This window comes from Achroia grisella, unplaced genomic scaffold (genome assembly GCF_030625045.1).
Source record: "Achroia grisella isolate CSIRO2021 unplaced genomic scaffold, CSIRO_AGI_Agris_v1 utg402, whole genome shotgun sequence".
Classification (NCBI taxonomy): Eukaryota; Metazoa; Arthropoda; class Insecta; order Lepidoptera; family Pyralidae; genus Achroia; species Achroia grisella.
This window is the reverse complement of record NW_026712841.1, coordinates 3,602,970-3,626,019: the sequence shown is the minus strand read 5'-3', so window position 1 is coordinate 3,626,019 and position 23,050 is coordinate 3,602,970. Positions and strand designations below refer to the sequence as shown.

Below are 23,050 nucleotides of genomic sequence, written 5' to 3'. Positions count from 1 at the left end.
GCAGAGCATTTGCCAGTGGATAATGTAAAATAAACTTGTGTTTAACTGCAATTGTTTTATTATTTTTATAATACTAAATATACAAATTATGGAGAAGGTAAAAAACGCGGGATACATTTACGAGGACATTTAACAGAGAGAGAGAGAGTGTGACGTTTGACATATTTTAGACAAGACGGTACTGACATTGACAGATACATGAGATTGAGTAATAGAGCGTGATTACATTATATATTTAACATAATTATATAATAAAAAGTATATTAAAATTGGAAAATAACTTATAATGACAATTAGGACTACAAATTTTCTTATTATGGTAATTAATATAACCAGTAGAAGATGCAGATTCACAATATACTAGATATGTTTTCGTCGATAGTTTATAAACCTATTTATAAGAAAAAGTCCACGGTAAGATAACTCTTAGTTTGAGAAAATATTGTTGTTCACCAGTTTCTGTTGGAAAGAGTAGCAAACATCTGTACAAACAAACTTTTGTGTTTATAATATTAAGCAGTGTTAAAACGAGGTTTGCAATCGATGTCTAGACTGGCTGGTATGGCAGATGAAGTATGTTTAAATATTTGAAAAGAGAGTGCGTTTTGTCATCTTGTCTGTCGTCGCGTCGTATTGATGTATCCGTATAACTCATCTATATTATTGTATATTGTATTAAATGTGTTTTTATATTAATTTATCTTGATTAGAAATATATTTTGTTTATCTTATTCTACGTTGTTTACTTGGACACCACTATAGTTACTCTGTTAAAGTGAGAAGTTCAGAGGTAACTTCCCTCACAAGCAGAATACAAGATGAATTTAGTTTACTTATTTTCTTTTGTGATTGTTCATTAAAACAGGCTTAATCCGGCTACAATCGCTAATTTCTACTAGATCTGGTAACCCTGGTTACAGATCACAAAACCTACCACAGAGATACTGATACAGAAATAGTGGTACCATAATGCTTATAACTCTATGCTATCGATGTGAAAAAAATTTCGAATAATGTATAAACTGTAAAACCTATTAGAATAATAATTTCTTTGCATATTATTCCAACCTACCTTAGGTTGGAATTATTGATGCAACGAACACACAAAATATCAAAAAGTAGCTCTTAGGTGATTTATCGATGTATAAGTAGATATTTATTTCCGTTATTATAAAATTAAATACGACAATATAGATAAAGTGCTTTTAATAAAAAAATTTAAACACTACAAATAAACAATAATAATTAAACAAATTAGACAGTAACAAACTATAAAATAAGGTAACAGTCGGTTTCATCAGTTGTTACTACAATGGACTTCGTTTTGTTTTCGAGTCGACATAGATTTAACATTTGAGTTCGATTGAATTCTCTGTAAATTAATGGTTGGTGAAAAAGAATTGTGCTTAATAATAATAATAAGGAAGTAAATATCAAATAACGAATAATTAAATACAATATTGTATATTCTTTTTGTCGCTGTATCATAAAACTTTTAGTGCGGTATAGGAATTTGCACTGAAATTTATATCTTTGGTTGACTATGGAATATATTATGTAGTAGTAGTAGTTAGTATGTTGGTCAAAATTTTATTCAAGTTGCTTTTTTTATTTAATTGAATGTGCAAAGTAGGCATATGCCGACCCCAAATAAATGGGATAAGGAAGAAGCAGATGATAATGAATTGGCAAACTAGCTAACGACCCTCTTAATAGTAGGTTGGCATACATATTCATGTGTGAATACACATCGTGCACTACAGCATCAAGTTAGCACGTGACGCCCTTGATATTATTACGAGGCCTCTTCTGTAATTTCACTTTCTGATCTTACCCTACAACCGAAGTGCGAAATATAGATTAAACGCAAACTGTCGCTGCAGGTAGGTGAGATAAAGGCATCCACGCAGACGACTTTTTACTAAGTTTACCTCATTTTATTTGAAGCGATCGAGGTGGAAATGATTTATTAGTTGGAATGCTACACTTGCAACTCTAAGTAGGTACATTATTTGTAGAGGCAAATTGATACCATTCTCGTTTATAACGTTACGCAAAGAAATATAAACTGACTGCGAGAGATTCTCGACTCTTTTGCATTTGCATGAGTACATATTCAGTGTCATCTTGCTCAGAGTCCACACAAGAAGAGTGCGTGTCATCTGGTCTAGTTTGGTTCTCTTGGCGAAGTAACGGCCGCATCTATTGTAGATAAGTAGAAATAAAATATATTAATAATTTTACCTGGAGATTTGATTTTTAAAATGCGGTAACACCATATTATAATGCGGACATACGTAAAACAAAAAAATAGTAATAATAATAATAATCTCAGGACAATTCACACAGCGCTATTTAGACCCAAGTTAAGCTAGCTAAAGCTTGTATTATGGGTACTAGATAACTGATACATATAGGGGAGGGTGGGGCAAGACGTGGTAGCGAGGTAAGACGGGGTACCCCCCTTACAGAGAAAACCAAATGAACCTCAGTCAAAACAATAATACCAGTAATAAGCTATTACTTGACCCCCTCGGTCGCCTAAGAACCACCGCAGTGAGACGTCGCGTTTAGATGTTTGAGCGAAAAAACTAGTTTTGACCAGTTTACTTATTATTTTCAATTGTTATTAACTACATGAAAAATATATTAAATTGATCAGTGGTTGCTGTTATTGCCATTTTTTTGGAAGAGTAAAAAACCATAATGTAAAGTGAGAATATTTCAACCGCTTAAATTTATTATTCCTATTTTTTATTATTTTTTTATAAAATGAATACCCGAAGGGGCACGATGGTATATGGGATACCCCATCTTGCCCCGTCCGAGTCTAATTTTGTATTTTTGAAGAATGGTACGGACCAACGTGCGGAAAACCAGTAGGGTGAGACAGTTAGGACTGGGGTATCCATCGTTCCTAAAAGTAAATATAAAATTATCGCCAGAACAGGGAGTAAGCAAGTTGGATCTTTATCTTCAGCTAAAAGAGGAGCTACTATCTATCACTGTAGTGTTTAATTTCAGTGCATTTGGGTACTACATGCTACCAATGATTCTATTTCCTCATAAAACGATGAAACCAGAACTGATGATAAATTCTCCCCAAGGTACGTGGGGTGTTTGCAGTGAGGCAGGCTGGATCACAACAGAGCTATCCATGCAGTTCATCCCCGTAGTAGTTTAGTCTATTATTTATAATCGTATTAAACTTGAGACTGTTTTGTTATATTTTAAAACCATTTGTTTTTAGTTTCTAACTGTATTTACCGTAGCAGTTATTGTTATTTTACGTACACCGTCGTGCCCTATAGGGTACCCCGTCTTACCCCAGGTATGGGGTAAGATGGGGCAAAGTGACCTTTTCGCTTTAACTATTGATTGTGAGATAAATAATAAGCTAATTTGAGTCTATTGTTATTTAAACAATAAACCGATTACCAAAGTTTGTAAAACTAAAGAAAATATGGTTGTCCCTATTTAAATGTGAGTTTTATTCAGTGTCAAACCTTAACTATCCCGTCTTGCCCCACCCTCCCCTACATAGAATTTTTTTTTAATTACATATATATTATGCATCGCAAACACCCAGACCGACACAAACAATCATACTCATGAATACAAATGTTTGTGCCGTGCGAGGAATCGAACCCGCGACCATCGGTCGTAAAGCGGTGTACAAGACCGCTAGACCACCGAAATTGTCATCAGTAGTAAATAAGTACATATTATTGAAATAGAACCAATTCTCCAGTACAACTTGGCTATATAATATATTTGTGGAAGCATTAAGACTACCTATGAAGATCATAGCCATGCCGGTGGTTTAGATATGGCTACCTACTTCATTCGATTATGTTAACATTTGGAATAAAAGATCTTACAAACTCGATACCGTTGACCGTTCTTTGTGAAGTTAATCCTTTACACCATATATCAGTTGAGAGGTCTTCAGCTTGTGGTGTCATCCATCGTCGTAGACCTCCACGTCGATATCGCCATCTCCGCTCTAAACCCTATAAGTAGCAAGGAATTGCACTTAAGTAATGAAACTAAATTTCATTTTAATACTGAGTACAAGTATAGTTCAAGTAATAAATTTATTAAGTGCAATTCCTAGCTTATGGAGAACATAACATTGCCTGCCTTCAGGCTAATAAACAGGTGACCATTTAAATTACTGTACACTTATAACTTATAAAATACCTGTAAATCTTGTGTACTAAAACATTTTTTGGTGTTCATATTCTGTGACTTAGATCCAGTATTTTTCTGTAATTTGTGCCACTGAGACGCTATATGCTTCAGGGTATCCCAGACTATCAGACAGGGAGCCACGATGAATATTATCATGTTCAATATGAACTCTACCCATCTGTCAAAATCATCATAATTATAACAGTTAGGTACGTACAGTATGTTCATTAGATTCGACTATTTTTGGTTGATTACCGGATAAATTATATAGGACGTCCAACTCACTTGTTTATAAGTCTTACAGTACGTAACTTCGTATCTGGATGGACAGGCCAGCCCTGCTCATCATAAACAACGGGTCGGTCACGCAAGGAGTTTTCGTAATAATGTTCGAGCTTCCGTGGCATTAATAGCAGGCGATCCAAGCCCCAGGCGCCCACTGATCGAAACACCAGGCCTACAGATGCCTTCAGAAAACCTACAAAAGTTATTTAATAATATTTTACGATTCGAAGTAAAGAAAATCATTTATGCTAATATGCTTACATGCGTTGTCACACGAAACACTAAAAAAAATCATTGATGTGAGTATTTTGTTTCTTATCTAGCAAAATGATGGAATGAGATGTTTATAATTGAAATAATAGGCACGAAGATTTTACGCTGAACCACGGCACAGACAGGAAGACTATAGAAGTAATAGCATTGAAGAGTATTTGATTGAGGAGTATTGAGTAAGCCATCACAGGGACTTTTTTAATGTTAGAGATAGTACGTTAATTATAATATATTAATTTAATGAGATTGATTGCCAGTAGTAGCATCAGCATAGCATCTAGATGAGCCGCCAAATAGTTTACTTATAAAAAGTTGTGTATTTAAGTACTCCTACAGGCAACGCATGAGTGGGTGACGTGCGAGACGTGCAAGAGACGATGCCGACGACCAATTACAATCAAATGGGCCGCTAGATAGCTTAGCTTGTTTCCAATTACAAAAAAAATAAGTATATTTACAAACCAAGAAACCATAGTGCTATAAGTACACCGACTGTAATAACACATAGGTTCAAGTAAACGACATCGGGATAGCAGACAGAGCGGACTTGACGAGATTTAATGCTGGCTAAAATTCCCGCTGCTACACGTTTAGAGTCCGACATCTCTCTACACAGCAATCTGGGATCTTCGCCTAATAAATTTAATGATAACAATTTTTATTGTGTTCGATATTCATCAGACAAGAAGACTATTGAAATTGATGATTAATATAGTCAAACCTAATTAAGATGGGATAATGCTGGACGAAAGTCGATATTAATTTCTTATTGCCACAAAACATCGCCATCGACTTATTATATTACCTACTAACATCACACAAATGGAAGGTATTGTTTTCAATTCACGTGGGCAGAATTAAAATTGCCATTTCCGTAAAAAAAGTCAGTATATATGTAGGTATATACATTATAATAATTTATTATTTAGTCACTATGTTGAATAATATTTTCATAAGCATAATATGTTAATTCTGAAACGTTATGCTGTTGTTTGGTTTTTGTTACAATATCGTATATTCATATACCTATATAATGTGCATAATAATACAGTATCTATATATAGATAGTGTAAATTATGTTTAAAATAATAAGTAATATACTCACTCATACAAACGCAATCACAGTACCAAACGCAAAAACAACGGTCACCTTTCTTTATAGTGACATCTCTTATAGCTACTGTTTCCTCATCATCGTTCATTAAGGCCACTGTAATTATTTAATATATAACGAATGTGGTACAGAATAATTTACAAATTTAAGTACGAAACGAAACATTAATGAAACTGTCACCTGCACCATGCTACAGCGCACATGGTATAGGTACCTAGGTGTAGTTATAGTATCTAATATTTTCTTAAGATAATGTTGTTACTTTGCAGATGCAGCTTTATGCACGTCGCTACAAAATTATGAAATATATTTACATCGCTGATACAGGCTTTTAAAACTCACCTTTCATTATTCTACCACCGCCAATTTTGCCTATGATCCATAATTGCCTATATTGTTATAGATTTTTTATTTAGTTGTTCACGGTACATATACAAATACTGCAAATTCTGAGACATAATCATGTCATTAGGTGGGGTCTATGTGCGTATAATTATAACTTACTAGCATGCATATTAATTTGTTTTTTTATCATAGAATTTTATTAAGTTGCGTTCAGGCATGGTATATCGTATATTGTAAGTTTAATTTTTAATAAAATAAAAAGTAAGAAACCTGAGCAATGAGTGACATCCACAGGAATATCAATGGGTAGTTCAAGACGAAACTGTTTGGTGTACATCGGAGCAAGCACCACATAATATTCATTATAGCCATCTCTATCTCTATCAACGTCTTTTAATAAGTTCTCCAAATCTGGATCGCAGTTCCGTGTCTTGACTCTGAATTAACACAAATACTTAAGGTTTTAACTTGACAAGTAACTGCCAAACATTTACATATTTTATTTTTATATATACATATAAATAAAATTTGAGTGTCTGTTTATAATATTGAAATAACCGTTTTTTCCTACACGCATATGTATATAGATACACATACACCAAAATTTTTTTTTTTAATTTTTGAGTCTATCTTTTTATTCCGGCTAATCTCTGAAATGGCTGGACCGATTTTGACGGGACTCTATTTAGCAGGTAGCTGATGTAATAAGGAGTAACTTAGGCTATTTTTATTTTAGAAAAATATAGTTAAATTCCACGCGATTCGGACGAAGTCGCGGGAACAGCTAGTAGTACATATAATTGTAGGTTCGGGTACATCGGTCGTTTAGATGATGAATCATCTAACTATACATACCTGAAACGTGCTGCTGCTAAACCTGTATTAGTCGCTTGAATCGTTAGTATAGTTCGTGTGAGTCTGCTGCTATCAGCTACCACAGTTGTAATGCGACCAGAACAACTGAATGCAATTAAACCATTATAAATAAAATACGTTTTAATTCTATTATATTCTTGATTTCTTCATATAAATTCTAATCTATTCTTGTGTAAATTACTAATTTATACTCTTACTTTTTCTTGCAGCAAAAAGGAAAATATTCTCAATTAGTTTAGCGAACACTTATTGTATTTCTTTAATAAAATATAAGTATGTGATACGCGACGTCCTATTCATCATACTGTCTTAGCATCATATTACATATACTGGTTAGAATACATTGAAAATGAAATAGAATACACTGTTTGTTACATTTTAGATAACAACCAGTAGATTCTATAGCGATAGAATTGCATGAAATAGGTAGATACCCACACAGATGACTTTGTATAAAATCTCTGCTAAACTTGCTGCAGTGGTGAAGCAGAATAATATCAGTGGTGAATCATAATATTCTGCGCTTACATATTTGTGTTTTGTTTGCAGATGGATACCCTTTAGGTTATCCATCTGTAAAAACACGTGTGGCAAAAATTAGGTCCCTAGTTTAATAATAACTCCCTCTAAAACCACTTCCAGCAAATCAAAATTGCAAATTAATTTATGATCCTGTTTGCAAGCTTTCTCCATAATGTTAACTAATAAAAATAATTTAGACAAATATTGCAACTTTGTTTTAAAATCAGCTTCTTATTTTATAACAAAATTAATTCTATGTAGAAATAGTTACTTACCCCACGAGAATTAATTGATTTTCGTCAGCTTTTGCTTCTAAATCTATTTGTGCTTGATGTGGTTTTCGATATGGTAGAGTAAGATAAAGTTCAGATGTTTTGTCTAAAATGTTCACACTGTCTTTTGTAACATTCAATAACTGTCTCGATACATGTACTAATACTCTCCGCTTTCGCTATAGATAAGTACAATAAAATATAAAATGTTATTAAAATAGTCTTGCTAGCCCAAGTGATGTACATACTTTAAAACCGATTTTTAATTATTTTTATGCCACCATTTAGTAAATTAATCATTAACTACAATGTCCCATTGAAGTTTTAGATTAATTTTCTATCCGCGACGATTTTGTCTCCCCTAATATAAGTAGGAATTGCCATATAACAAATAGTATACTGAGATGCCTATCGTGTACCTCAGTATGTGATCCCAAATTTAGGAACTTATTACGTACGATTTTGGCGACAAATTTTAATACAGATTATTAAGACAGTCCTTACTTACAACTTAAATACTTACAAGCTACAACTTAGTTGCTAGAAACTTCGATTCTGAATACCTAATATATAATTATATTAAATATGTAAATAATTATTAAGATAACTTCGACGTAGATATAAGTATAAGTGAGGATATCTTCGGGGTAGCTTTTAATGAATCGATTTAACTTTCGATTTATTTTATAGGATGTGCCCACTGTGCTCAATTATACCAAGAAAGGAGTAACTACTAAGTAGTTGATGGCAAACTCCACAGATTGTGCAATCTAGTTACCGGTTTTATAAATTAACTACCGGTTTATATTGCAGAAGGAGTGTGGTCAATAGGTTCAGAGGTGTTGAACAGATTGCTCTTTTTAAAAGACTATCAAATGTAAATAACACACCTTTTTATTTTGGGTATTAGATATTGCAAAATCAGACATATTTTCATAAGGGTTGATTGAAAAATGTTCATCCTCATCACTACTCAAAACATCTTCCATAGGTATAATTATATATTCTCTATCATTATCTATAAAACAGAAATATAGTTTATAAACAATATACGTAAAGTAAAAGTAATCAAACTATATCACATTATCAATTAAACTTGATGTACATATAAACTTACCAGATAATGGTACAAAAAGGCGTAAAGACGAAGTAGAAGGCAAGCTAAAGTCTTCTCTTGGTATCCACTTGGCCAGGCGATACTGTACGTGCATATGCTTATTTGTCCACTGAGATGATAGCGAACCGATACTGCAAGTTAATTCTATAACTTTAAAAAAAAGGATAAGACTTAAGATATCCACTGTCTACTGCAAATTTGCAACATGCAAGAGAAGAGGAACTCCTGGATAATCAAATACCTAAATCTTCTTTGAAGTAGGTATTTTATTATTGTAATAAGTAGGTACAACGCATTTAACTTTATATGTTACAATGTTCATATATTATTATGTAATCTGAAATGCCATAGAATAAATATTACTACAATATTTATTTTATGGTAATAGAAAGGTGTACTATTATGATGAACTATCTCATTATCTGCTTTCGATACCGCCATCAGATAGTAGGTACATCTTCCATCTCATTAATTGATTAATGTGTCATCAATCATTTCATTCATCTAACGGTGTTGGTGGTATAGCGGTTTAACACATCACGTTACCTACGATTGTCCCGTGTTCGATTCATAGTACAAGTTCTCTCTGCCTATCACATAATTAAAAAAATAAAATATCTGTGCGAGTTTGACGAAATGTTATGAATAGTGTATTTACCTCACGGGTTCTCCCTTTGTTATATCATTCCAAACAGTTTTACCTTCAGGTGTACTCCGTTTCTCAAGTAGTTGTACGTGAATTGTATTCCATAAGTCTGGATTATCAATTTCGAATAATGCAAACTCTTTTTCGTTAGCTTTCAAATTATTATAATTTGCACATTTTTCTATTATTGTAACCCTATCTGATTGCGTACTACCTTCAATTTCATGAAATTTCAAATTATTTGATGCTGGTCTTGTCATTTTAAGATTACTATCTAAATATATTTTATTTGTTACATATTCCTGCGACATTGGTAGATCACTACTGTATAATTCAGAAAGATAATTTTCACCAACTGCGTTCCTCTTATTTTCAAAATACCTGTTAGTATACGGTACAGAACTATTGTTAAATTTATAATCTTTTTCAGATATTATACTTTTATATGAATCAATATCTGAGCCCCATGAACTATCATCTTCACTGTGTTCAACTAAAATATTATGTTCTTGACGTTTATCTCGTTTCAAAGTGGCACTTTTATCACCCACTTCATGAGCATTTACTAAAAAATTTAAATTGAACAATAAATATGCATATGTCAAAATTTAGTATATAATATGTAAGAACTAAACAGTCGTCATAATTATGGGCAAACAATTCTTTTAAGCAAGCATAGAATTAGATAAAAATGTACGTGATTTATAATATACTTTTTCTTAGAATCTGACTATATATTACATCTATATAGTATATATGTAATATATACTGACCGCTTTTGGATGAAATTTTGGGTGTACTTGAATAGGTTCCTAGTTCCAGTAGGAGTGGACAGTTTAGATATATTAATACGATACGATTATAACTAAATATTATATATTTATATAGATAGACGTTCTCTGTGGTTTGCAAGTTTAGCACACCGCCTTACTTCCGATGGTTACGAGTTCGATGCTCGCTCAGTACAAACATTTGTACCTTTCTATTCATGAGTATCATTGTTACTATTGGTTTCGGTGTTTTCTATGTATATTAAATATGTACGTATTTAGAAAAAATGTAGATATGAAAGTATTTTTATCAGTAGTCTAGTACACAAAAGTTCTGCTTAGCTTGGGCCTATTGTAGATGGTGTTGTGTGAATTATACAAGATTAGTATTATTAATATTATACATATCTATAAAACTATATATAAAAACAGATAATATAGATGCAGTAGGTATAACTTGTTCAAAAACATTGAACAATCTGTTTTCGGTTAAGTAATAACTATACATACATATGAAAAAGTGGCAACTCTTTTAAAAATTTATAAAATTCGATCCAAGAGTCATACCAACAAGTACGACATAGTAAAGCGGTATGTGTACGTTCCGTAACAGTTGTATAAACCGGTTTCATTGTAATGGAAGGACCAAGTCGCGCGGGGAGAGAACGCGAGCTATCGCCGGAGTCCGAGGCCGGCAACCGCCGACCAGTGCTGTGGCGATTCCAGTCCGGTTACAAGTTACAACAGCACGCATGGAAGCATTTATAAAAGGTGTGCGATCCCAACCCTGCCTATGGAACCCACTGCATCCTGATTACCGGGAGATGCAAGTCCGAGACAACGCATGGCAGAATGTCGTAAATATCAGCAAGAACAATTCTATACCGAATAGTATGTATTTTTTCATTTATACTTATCTAAACAGGTAGAATAAGAGTTCTACACTCTGCAGGTAAAAGAGTATTGTCTATCACTCTTGTATGGGCTTGATTTTTATTATTTTAGATATAACTACAATTTGGAATGGCAAGTGACGCCTCTATCTGATAGAAAATGCTAACCGTCGTATAGACATGAACACTACTCATAATATTAATGTCAGTGAGTAAGAACAGTTTATATAAGTACATGCATTTTGTGTGTAATTTGAAATAAATATATTACTATTAAATACATAAGTATAATACACTAAAATACCTAATTAGGTAAATATATTGGCAATTAAAAAACAACCAGGGGACTTTCTTGCCAGTTCTTCTCAATTGAATCTGTATACTGAACTGGATGATAGGAAAAAATATTACACACATGAATAAATGATTTTTGATTAGATTTGAAATGTATTGAATTGAAAATATAATTAGTACAGTACGAACACAAGAAGTATTAACTACTACAGAAAGAATCATCAATATTGGTTCCACTTTTTTTCTTTTCTTTAATTTCATGTTTTTATTGAATAACTAATGTGAATAAGCAGGTACGGTAGTCGGTATCTGCTTATTCTTCAATATTTGATTTTGCCGATTTATCGCTTGTTGATACGTAATATTGGATACACATACCTATGTGTTTATATCATGTAGGTATATATACTTGTACCAACCAACTAAAGAATTAAACATCTAAATTGAAAAAATTTAAGTCAAATTCGAATCTCTTTCTTACTCGTATCTGCACCTCCAAAGGTTGGCTGGTAAATAATGCTAATAAAATTAAGTCCTCTTTTTACCTAATTTAAAAAACTAAGACATGAGTAGGTCGTTTTGTTAATCATCTTATCATTAACACTAAATAAAAATATTTAATAATGTTAAATTATTAATCTGACATTAAATGCATCCCTTTCAGTAAAGGCAGCAAGAAATGAATGGAAAAAACTTCGTGATAACCATCGAGAGGCTCTAAAACGAGCTAAATTAGGACAAAACAAATTATTACCAGCTCAAATAACAACTTGGAAGTACGCTAAAGCCATGCAATTCTTAGAACCTCATATGAAATATCGAATTACAGAGAACATTGAAATGGATCCTCCCGATGGAACGCCCTCCAAGTACGTTGAACAAGATGTGTCCACGACAGAAAACGCCGAATTAGAAACCAGAGATAGTCCAAAAAATAAAAGACGTTACATTGATTGTTACACAGACAAATCAAGTCAGCACAATAATACAGACGCATTGGGCTCATTTTTTAATTGCATGCTAAAAAGTACACGAGTAATGCCACTATGGATGCAAACGCAAGTGAAAAAGAAGATATTCGCTGTAATAATAGAAGCAGAAGAACATCTGTCTAGTGATCAAATTGATACTAAAGCCGAAAATAATTATTTTACGATAAATAAAATCAAATCAGAAGTTTTTTCAGAGGATAGTTATGATTAATTCCGAATCAGTATAAATATTGTAATTATAATAAGTATACAACAAAATCTTTATAATTTCAGTAGTTTTCTTGTACATTATTTGAAATAGTACAATCACCATTGTAATTTATAAACATCATTTGTATGAAATTTTAAAATAATTACGGCCTTAAGCAGTGAAGGGATTATATATTTTTTGTTCTGTATATAAACATATATTATACTTAATACATATCTCACTCATATGGTGTTACAACAAATCACAATGTTTTGTTTAGAAATGTCTACTATAGATAAATAGAATAGTGTATAAGGAAGATACCTATATACCTACATCTTATTATAAAAAAATACCTGCTTATTTTTATAAAAAAATGGACATTTACCATCCTTATGTATTTTTTGTAGAATATCTATTGCAGATGCAGTAGAATAAAATTGCCAATCTTCAAGCTCAACAGAATTTGAACGAATGCGTAATTGGCAATCTAATCCCATACTTTCAGATTGTTTATCAGTTATTAAGGAATTATTATTACGTCGTACACGGTGGCGAATCTGTAATGTATTTTGTCTTGATAAACTGAGTGATGTAGAGGTATGGTACGCTGACTTACTTCCGGATTGTCACGAGTTCGTTCTAGTGCATTACAAAGAGGTTTGTTGTTTAGTGTCTGTTTGTATTGATCTAGTATAATAGTATTTTCTATTAAGTATATTCCTTTACAAACTATAGAATTGTATCAGTTGTCTGGTACAACGGAACTAGATGACTTTGTGTGGTTTGATAAGACTCCGTTATTTATTATGAAAAAAAAATATATAACCGAAAATAAATGTTTGTATGGATGATGAAAGCCGTTAACCCTATAAACATAATTCAAGTATCCGTATCAGTAGATCATTTACATAGATAATATCATACAGACGCCAGAGGAATGCTAGCGTGACTACTAGTCATTGATATAATTATAGGTAACTACGGCCCAGATCTGAAATTTTACATCTACTTAACCTTATGGAGGTTCTAAATATGTACAAATTTAATAATATGACTTACTTTATTTTTTGCGTTTTCTTTATCAGAATTAATTATAATACCACTAACAGTCTGAAAGTAAAAGAAATTTCTAGTAATTGAAAATGATCAAGCATTTATTCATGTGTAAAGCCGTTATCCAATTAAATCAATGATGTGATTTGTTTAACTGCGATACTAAACTGCATATCAGGCCAGAAGATATAGTTATATATTAAATGTCGGTAGATTTAATATATCATAAGAGTCTGTAACAATCCTACATCACATGAATAAAGATATTTTGATTTTGAAATTTCAATTGTAGTTAAGGAATAAAAACAAATTACTTATTTTTAAACTTTTAGATTTATATATATTCTATAGAATTAGATGTTCTTTTATCAATTTCATCTAAAAATTCCATTGCTTAATTCCGCTATCAGTAGACTGGAGAGAGGTAAATACCTTATTCTAATATTTTTTTATCAGATAAAGTATTTTTCCAAATGTTAAAAATAGGCTTACTAGCCGAAGTGTGTTATCATATGAAGGTGTAGGTACAGGTCTAAAATTGGTTTCAATTTTCTTTATACCGCTTAATTCCAATTATTGGTGGAAAGAAATAAGTACAGTGAATAATACAACGCAACAGAATTGATAAGAAATATGACAAAATGATAAACATACATCAAGTCGTCTTATTTTGTATGCTTGGAGTGGTTTTTCACGACGCAGCCGCAACACGTATGGATTGAGGAGTCGTACTCGTTTCTTATTGGATCCATCGAAAACGTGTTCAATAGGAATGTACTCGTCATCAATGCCGAAATTTTGCTAAAAACGTATTTTTTATTAGATAAAATATTAAATTGTTTTTTCTCTTTATATCTAAACTATGTCTTATCTGTGTGTAAACTAACATTAAATTAAGCATTCAATTTTTTATTTGTAATAGTTAAATGAGAAAAATACTTTTCTCGAAAGCACCGCATAGAATGGGGTATACTTATTATAATTAAGAAAAATAAAATAGAGATCTCTGCAATAAAGAACAACCCTCGCGCTGAAGTGGTGTAGGTCTCTACATACTAAACCACGCAAACTTAAAAGAACAATCTGGTTAATAATTCTATATATATTTCTATTCTATTATTCGACTCCGTATGAGATTAAATATAAAAAAATATTAGTAAAGTATATTCACGAATCTGTTATAAATATTTTAATAATTACATATAATAACAAATTTTTTGTTTGGGGAATAGTATCGACTGACGACTATTGTTTGGAAGAGTAGTTCGAAGTCAGCCGTAGCTGAAATGTTATAACGGCTACTCAAAACAAACATGACATTGATAGTTACAGAAGGATCACTAGATAATTTGACAGTAAGTGCTAATTTCTTCTCACAATCACTCAAGACATTGTATTTGAACAATTGCTCTAGTTGAAATCGCTTGACTCCATCGCCAGTGTCACCTTGACTCTCCTACAAATTGAGTTTTATATCATTAGTAAGTACCTGTACTATATCCACAGATATGAAAGTTCAATTAGTTACATGAAATTGAATAAAAATAAAATATATCCTTAGGCCTATAGAGCCTGAGCTAACAGCGGCGATAGTTACTGCCTCGTTAAATTAGAATAGCGTTATAACTATTTTTTTATACATAAATGAAACTGACGACCCACTCGATGGTAAGAGCTATATGAACCTACATGAACAGCACTGTTGAAATTATGTTATGATATGACGCCCGTGATACCCACTGATGCATTACCATACCGGAGAACCAAGATATCATGCCTCTTATACTGTATTCTAACTACCTTATCTTGCCCTACATCTGCGATACATCAAAGCAAGATGCTTGTCCGCTGAAATAGGTAAGACTGAGATACACATGCAAACTTTTAACAAAATATACCTCGGACTGGTTGGATTTTCTTGATTTTTTTGGTAATTTTCAAGACATACCAAAAATAGCCTGCAGCAGCATACTACTTGTAAGTAGTAGTTGTAAATTATAGTTTTTTATGTATAAAAAAACTATAATTTACAACTACCTTATTATGGGTAGGTATGTAAAATAATTAGATAAGTACAGTTTACACAAAATAGCTTTAATTTGGACAACATTAGTAAAAATGTAACGAAAATATAGTAAATAAGTAGATATAACATTCCGATCACAAAATAATGACGGAAAACGCGACGTAATTAATAAACGTAATAATTGAGAATCTACTTCTGTTAAAATCGGTCGAAAAGCAAGCACAACATATAATAAGATAAAAAATGTTCAGAAATATTTGTTTGTCACATACATCAAGTCGGCAGTTGATAAACACAGCCCTCACTTCTATGTGAGAATTTCCGTTTGCAATAGAACTTCTATAGTCCTTTTCATCTATTATACCAATAATCTCATTCATTGACAAGACAAAAATTACAAACGTCGACTCTAAAACCACGAAAAATCTATTATTTAACTAACTTAGGTTAGTAGATGCAATAGCATAAGGTACCGATTAAAAAACGAGAAAGCACCAAATTTCTAAGAGCCAGCAAACTCAGAAAAAAATCAGTAATCTGTAGTTATGATATACAGACATGCGCAGACACATCTACATATAGATTGTAGTATGTATCGGATTGCCTTTATATACCAAATTCTTATAACTACAACAATAATTTGGAAGGAAAAACAGTAAAATGTATAAAGATAAAAATATTCCGAAAAAAATTTTTTTGGCCGTAAACTTTGATGATGTACAGCTACTTACTGGAAAGAGATAGCAAATTTAGTAAGTTTCTAATCATTTAAAAGAAGAGTAATACTTAAGTACAATAAATTGTTCACTTTATAGCTATAATCTCTGCACTTTCTCAACAGTGAGAGAATATTGGTTTTCAGTTAAATATTCACACTACCTACTGACAACTTTGACAATGAAGACTGCTTTTCTATCTGCCAATTGTCTATACTGTAGTAATAGACAATTGGCTCAAAGACCAATGAAATTGGCAGGAAAGTTTTCTAAACCTATTTAACCTCCTAGTAACTACCAAATCGATATATAGAAAGATGTAGATAATTAGGCGTTGCGTTTGTATATGAGAAGGTTGACAATTACTATAACAATTATATCAAACAAAAAAAAAAAGAAACGCTCTTATAATGTGCATTTTCTTGTCATTGTGGATACATTTAAGAATTTTTTTTTTTTTTATATTCTTGCTTCAATAAATGTATCATAATCACAGATAATATAATATTACATACAGATACCCCATCCCATACAAGAAAATGGTTCCTTCCTAACTCGGGCTATTCTTCGGGCTATTTTATTTCGCCGCCGTAGGCGCTAGATGTCGCTATATCTGAAGCAGTTCGGATTACTAGTGGGTGATTAGTAATAAAGCATGAAAATAGATGGCAGAGAATTCGGTCTACATGACATCTGTTTTGCAAAGATACGTACATAATAGATATATAACTGTATCGAACTCCTGATTGGGTACAATCGAAAATTCAATGTAGGTATAATATTGTTCGCTGACAGTCTCCAGACACGGCTAATGTACCTATGTATCTATGTACTATGTTACAGTTACTTTTTTACATGCCTACTTTTTTTCTCCCGACGAAGGTATGTCGTAACGCGTCTGCACTAAAATCGGGCTATCGGTTAAGGAGCAATAGCTCCTTAACGAATAGCCCGATTTTAATACGGTTTTTTTTATTTAAATTGTTATGTGATAGTGATAGATTTTAGCTATAATCAATTGATGTGCATATGGGTACCTCATATAATTTTCAGTGTATAATTATTTCTCAATATATAGTTAATTATGGTAAACTGGCAATTTGTAAAACTGAAAATAATATCTGCAAACCATCAATCTGTTATATGTATAGGTATGACATGTAGGTACTTATTTTGATGTTATACCTATTTGTAGAACCTTCGATATCTACAAACTACGCCTTTACTGCTAGTTTTTTTGGTATTTATGTAAGTTGTTATTCAGTTGAAATTAAGCTGCGAAATTACAGGATATTTGGACATAACATCTATGTTCTCCGGAATGATAACGTATGCGGGATATAGCGGGCACGACATGATGACGTAATGCTGTTTAATAATATATGTGTATGTATGTACGTCGGATAGCGTCGTGGTTGGATGGATCGTCAGCTTATTTACCATTTCAGTTAATAATAGTAGGTAGTAACTTTTGACAATATGGATGAGGGAGGGTAACGTTGATGATGATGAGATCAATAATGACTGTTGACGATAGTGACGATGGTATTTATTTATGACCACCATAAAATTCATCATTGGCAGTATTCTCAACATTATCATCATTGTTCATCATGATGATTGAGATCAAATTAATTAATTGATTAAAAAAGTAGCAAGTATTAGGTAGGTACTAAGTCCTTATATGACTTAAATACAAGGTTCTGGGATGCTGTGATATACTACAGTCTCTAGATTTAGTTTCTTATTAGTATTCCACGACCAGTTGTCTATAGACAGAGAAATATAGATTTACACAAAGTTTTTTGATGTAAATGGGAATTATTATACACATTGCATTAAAAAATATATATGATTACCATCTAATACAAAATCATTATGTAGTAAATAATTCCTGACATTTTAAATCGAATGAGGTGAAACTAACATTGCATGAACACAACACTTGAAGATCATAAAATTTTTATTTCAGGTAACAAAACACTTTTAAATAATTTATTAATCACAGAATAAACAATTGTTAATAATTTACAATAATATTTCTTTCACTGCTTGTCTGTTATACCACTAAAACTTCAAACACTTCTGTTATTTTTATATTATATTCCAAATAAATCAAATTCAAGACATAATATTTCATCAAAATCATTTCATAATTAATTCCTGGTACACAAAATATTCCTGGATTTGTTGATGAAGCAATATAATAATAATCATGTGTTTAAATCATAAACTTATTTGCAGTCGGTTACACATAATATAATTACTTGGAATTTCTTCTCATCACTAGTCCATTGCTTTCTTACTTATTTAATTATATTATTAATTGCATTGTGATTAATAATTTACAGATTTTTCTTCTGATTTTTTCTCTTATTTTTACTTGCATTATTATTTTATACAGTAAAATGTTCATATGTATATACATATATTCATTTCTTATTCTTTTGAACTCCTGTTCTTCACAGTAAAAATGTTACTTATCTTCATCTGAATGACTAGGAGATTTAGAATATCATCTCTTATTTGTTTAAACTTTGTTCAGTATTAAGTTGTTGATGTCAGGAAAATCTGAAAACAATATCATATACCTATGTTACATTTTCATGAACTTACATGAATGAATTTACATGAAAGTAACTAAACTGTAACCTTATTAGCACAATAAACATATTATTCATACATCATATTCATTCAGTTCTAATAAAATATAAAAATAATACTACTGTTTAGTACTTTATTTTGATTAATAATTTTCAGTATTTTCTCAATCAATCAATAATTATAAAATCAGTGTTAGTTTTTTGAAGTTACATTCATAACAATAATAAAAACATAATAATACCACATTAAAGCGGTCACCAAGTACCTATGTTTATTATATTTTAATATGAAAGATACACACGCTACATATGCAAGTTTTTAACAACTTATAGTTATACCTGGTATAAGATAATCCTCAAAGACACGATAGTTTACTAAATATTTGTAGTATTTCTTAGACACATTTAAATTATTGAGTTTGACAAAAAAATAAGAAGTTCAATGAACTCTGAACAGGAACAATTTAAAAGTTGAAGTACCTACTTAACTTAAATGATGAAAAAAGAGAAAAAATCCAATGCTAGTGAAAGTATGTTTTAAGCATTTGACTTAAAGTCGTTTATCCTATTCTTTTATTCCTATATTTTATATTTTTAACATTTCATTTATGTTGCCAGTACTCGTTGTCATTTCGATATAATAAAAAAATATGGACCAACCTACGATTTTAAATCGATATTTTTATTTGTGATGAAATCTAATAATATAAATTATGAATAACCTACCCTCGAATGGAGATATTAAAAAACTAATTATCATGAATAGTAGGTACTAGGATCAGTAATATATCATAGTATTATGAATGATTATCGTTTCAAAACCTTGTACAATTTAGTAAGGTTGAAAATATCCTTCTACAAAAGCAAAATTCGAGTATTTGTAAAGTTTCTTATGAGTATTTTAAAAAATTCGAGGATCCTCATATTTAGCTATCAATGTCAGTAATTTAGATACCATATAACACTTGTTTATTGAGGTTTCATAAAGGTATAGCTGACCTTATATACTCTATACCACATTCAATTCTCATTCGGATGGGAGGAGTCCCACCCTGCTTATGGGCGACCTAAACGCGAAGCACACGGCTTGGGGTTCCCGTCTGTGCTCGCCGATAGGTCGAAGACTCCTCCAGGATTCGCAGATCCACGGGTACGAGGTGTTGGGCCCAGCGCACCCAACCCACGTACCCTCAAATCCCACACATAGCCCAGACGTTCTGGACATTGCCCTAGTGCAGGCTGTGCCTTGCCCGGTCTTACTGGAGGTGCTGTACGACCTTGACACGCAGCACCTCCCAGTTCTAGCCACGCTTGACCTCTCCACCACCACCACACCGACGAGACCGTCGAGGCGGCGGATGGATTGGCGTGTTTTTCGCGCAGAATTGGAGCATCTACACCTCGACGGCGAACTATCATCGCCAGCGGGTGTCGAAGCCGCCTCCACACTCATAACGGAGCGAATTCGCACCGCAGTGGAGGCGGCAACTACCACAATAAACGTGGCTTCTCGCCGTCGAGAGGAATTGCCACACCATCTGCGCGAAAAACTCGCCCGGAAAAAGAACCTCCGTCGCCTATGGGCCCGAACCCGCTGCCCGCGGGTCAAGCGTGAGCTCAACTGCCTGGCTGCAGAGCTGTCGGAGGGAGTGCGGGATTGGCGTGGAGCCGCCTGGGAGGGTGTCATATCCCGGGCCGGCGAACACGATACCGACCTGCACAAACTCAATCGACAGCTCACCAATGCACGACCCCCGTCTGCCCGTTGCTTGACGAGACGGGCAGACGTCGTTACGCAGCCCAAGACCGGGCAGAAATCCTGGCACAGCACTTGGAGGGGCAATTCACGGCCAATCCAATCGCCGCCGACGCACCCAGCACTGTCGTCGAGCACCACGAGCGAGTCGTACGTCGCGTAGGTGAATTCCGTACCGCTCCGTCGCCGGACGTTACCGAGGTGAGCTTCGTCTCGCCCGGCGAGGTAAGGCGGCTCGTCAGCCGCCTACCGAAGCGCAAAGCGCCCGGAGCGGACGGGATCAGCACCGCAGCGCTCGCACAGCTGCCCCGTAGAGCCCTAGCGTGTCTAGCGAGGCTCTACAACGGCATACTCCGGACCGGCCACTTCCCTACCAACTGGAAGTTGGGTAGAGTCATAGTCCTCCCGAAACCCGGCAAGGACAAGCGCCTGCCGGCAAGCTACCGGTCCATCACTCTGCTCTCGCACGTAGCAAAGTCGTTCGAGCGCCTCCTGCTCCGCCGCCTGAGACCGACTCTGTCGCCTCGCGACGAGCAGTTCGGTTTCAGAGGCGGACACTCGACGACTTTGCAGCTGACGCGCGTGCTCCACCATATGGCTGTCGAGCACAACCGCGGCCACTACACGGTCGGCGTATTTCTCGATATAGAGAAGGCGTTCGACCGTGTGTGGCACGACGGTTTGGTGTCGAAGTTGCTCGACACCAACACGCCGTCAGCATACGTGCGAGTAGTGGACTCGTTCCTCTCGGGCCGGAGCTTCTATGTTTCGGTCGAGAACTGTGACTCTACCACACGCCCAATTGCCGCCGGAGTCCCGCAGGGCAGCTGCATTTCGCCAGCGCTCTACGCGACGTACACAGACGACATCCCCACCTTGAGGGATGAGCTCCGAGAGGGAGAGAGGGATGTCGTCCTCGCTCTTTTCGCCGACGACAGTGCCTTTCTTACGTCGTCTCGCCGAGCCTACGCAGCCGCTCGCAAAATGCAGCGGCTGTTGGACCTGCTCCCCGAGTGGCTGGATAAGTGGCGTACCACCGTTAACGTGGGTAAAACGGTGGCGCTGCTTACCCGCCCCGGGTGCAAATGCCCGCCGCCCCTCTTACTGAGAGGCCAGCCCATCCAGTGGGAGCGCACAGTGCGTTACCTAGGGGTGGAAATCGACCGGTCGCTGCGTATGACGCCGCAGGTGGACCGGGCTGTTACCCAAGCCAAGGCTGCGCGCGCTATGCTGCGACCGGTCTTGCAATCCAGGCTGCAGCTGCGGACGAAAGTAGGCATTTATAAGACCTACATTCGTTCGCGGCTCACATATGCCGCCCCCGCATGGTACGCACTGTGCTCGGCCTCACAGCGGCGGAGACTGCAGGTCCAACAGAACGCCGCCCTCCGTCTGTGCACAAATGCCGGACGGTACGTCCGTAATGACGTGATCGCCCGCGACCTCAAGGTCCCATCGGTGGAGCAGTTCGTCGTCCGGTTGACGCGCGCGATGTTCTCGCGTGCGGACAGCGGGCGCGAAGCGCACCTGCGCGACCTCGCCCCTCTCCACGCGCGCCCACCGGACGCCACTCGCGCGCTCCCGCGCGACTTACTCTCCACCGAGTGATCACGTCATTTACGTGACGTGGCGGCGTTAAGCCGGCTCGGCGAGCGACTTATAGAGTCCCACCCACTCGACCCCCTCAGCCGGGTGCTGGAAAGCAGCCGGCCGGCAGGCCGGCCGGTAAACGAACGACGCTGGGGTGGTATACCCCAGCAGTATGCCCGGGTAAAGAGCGTAAGCTCGGGGCCCGTACCCAGCGGTCCATATAAAGGATCAGCGGACGACCCGATAATAATAAATTCTCATTCATTAAATTATAATAAGTAGGTATTTATTTTTTTAATAGAAAAACAATGTCACTAATGTCATTAATTGCTATAATTACCAGGGTGACCGCGTGGAGGTTGATATAATAGAGTACACTTGTATCAGATCAATCTAATTAATATTTCCCTCTTCAAGTTTTGAAGTTATGAGCGAACAGATAAATATATAGTACTTGCATACCTGTCAAAATCTCTCTATTTTGCCGTCGTCGAGTAAAAATTATGCATTGCAATTCGTT

General features: G+C 34.9%; 2 protein-coding genes and 1 non-coding gene across 3 annotated transcripts; 2 read left to right on the top strand and 1 right to left on the bottom strand.

Annotated features, from left to right (window-relative positions):
* Positions 1–1,228: 1,228 nt before the first annotated feature.
* LOC131844532 (uncharacterized) lies at positions 1,229–16,990 on the bottom strand. Its single transcript, XM_059193445.1, has 19 exons — positions 16,597–16,990; positions 16,138–16,274; positions 15,170–15,295; positions 14,494–14,640; positions 13,846–13,896; positions 13,172–13,397; positions 9,657–10,209; positions 8,999–9,129; positions 8,772–8,899; positions 7,885–8,060; positions 7,067–7,171; positions 6,482–6,648; positions 5,858–5,962; positions 5,215–5,385; positions 4,480–4,672; positions 4,204–4,372; positions 3,882–4,013; positions 2,074–2,202; positions 1,229–1,372 (listed from the first exon to the last, which is right to left on the bottom strand). Exons 1-19 carry the CDS (start codon positions 16,631–16,633, stop codon positions 1,298–1,300), a joined length of 2,958 nt encoding a protein of 985 aa, XP_059049428.1. The 5' UTR covers positions 16,634–16,990; the 3' UTR covers positions 1,229–1,297.
* LOC131844475 (uncharacterized) lies at positions 11,054–13,264 on the top strand. The gene is made up of 2 exons (XM_059193382.1): positions 11,054–11,305; positions 12,266–13,264. Exons 1-2 carry the CDS (start codon positions 11,167–11,169, stop codon positions 12,802–12,804), a joined length of 678 nt encoding a protein of 225 aa, XP_059049365.1. The 5' UTR covers positions 11,054–11,166; the 3' UTR covers positions 12,805–13,264.
* On the top strand, positions 13,967–14,059 carry LOC131844630 (small nucleolar RNA snoR27). Its single transcript, XR_009357598.1, has one exon. It is a non-coding gene; the product is annotated as a small nucleolar RNA snoR27 (small nucleolar RNA).
* Positions 16,991–23,050: the final 6,060 nt, after the last annotated feature.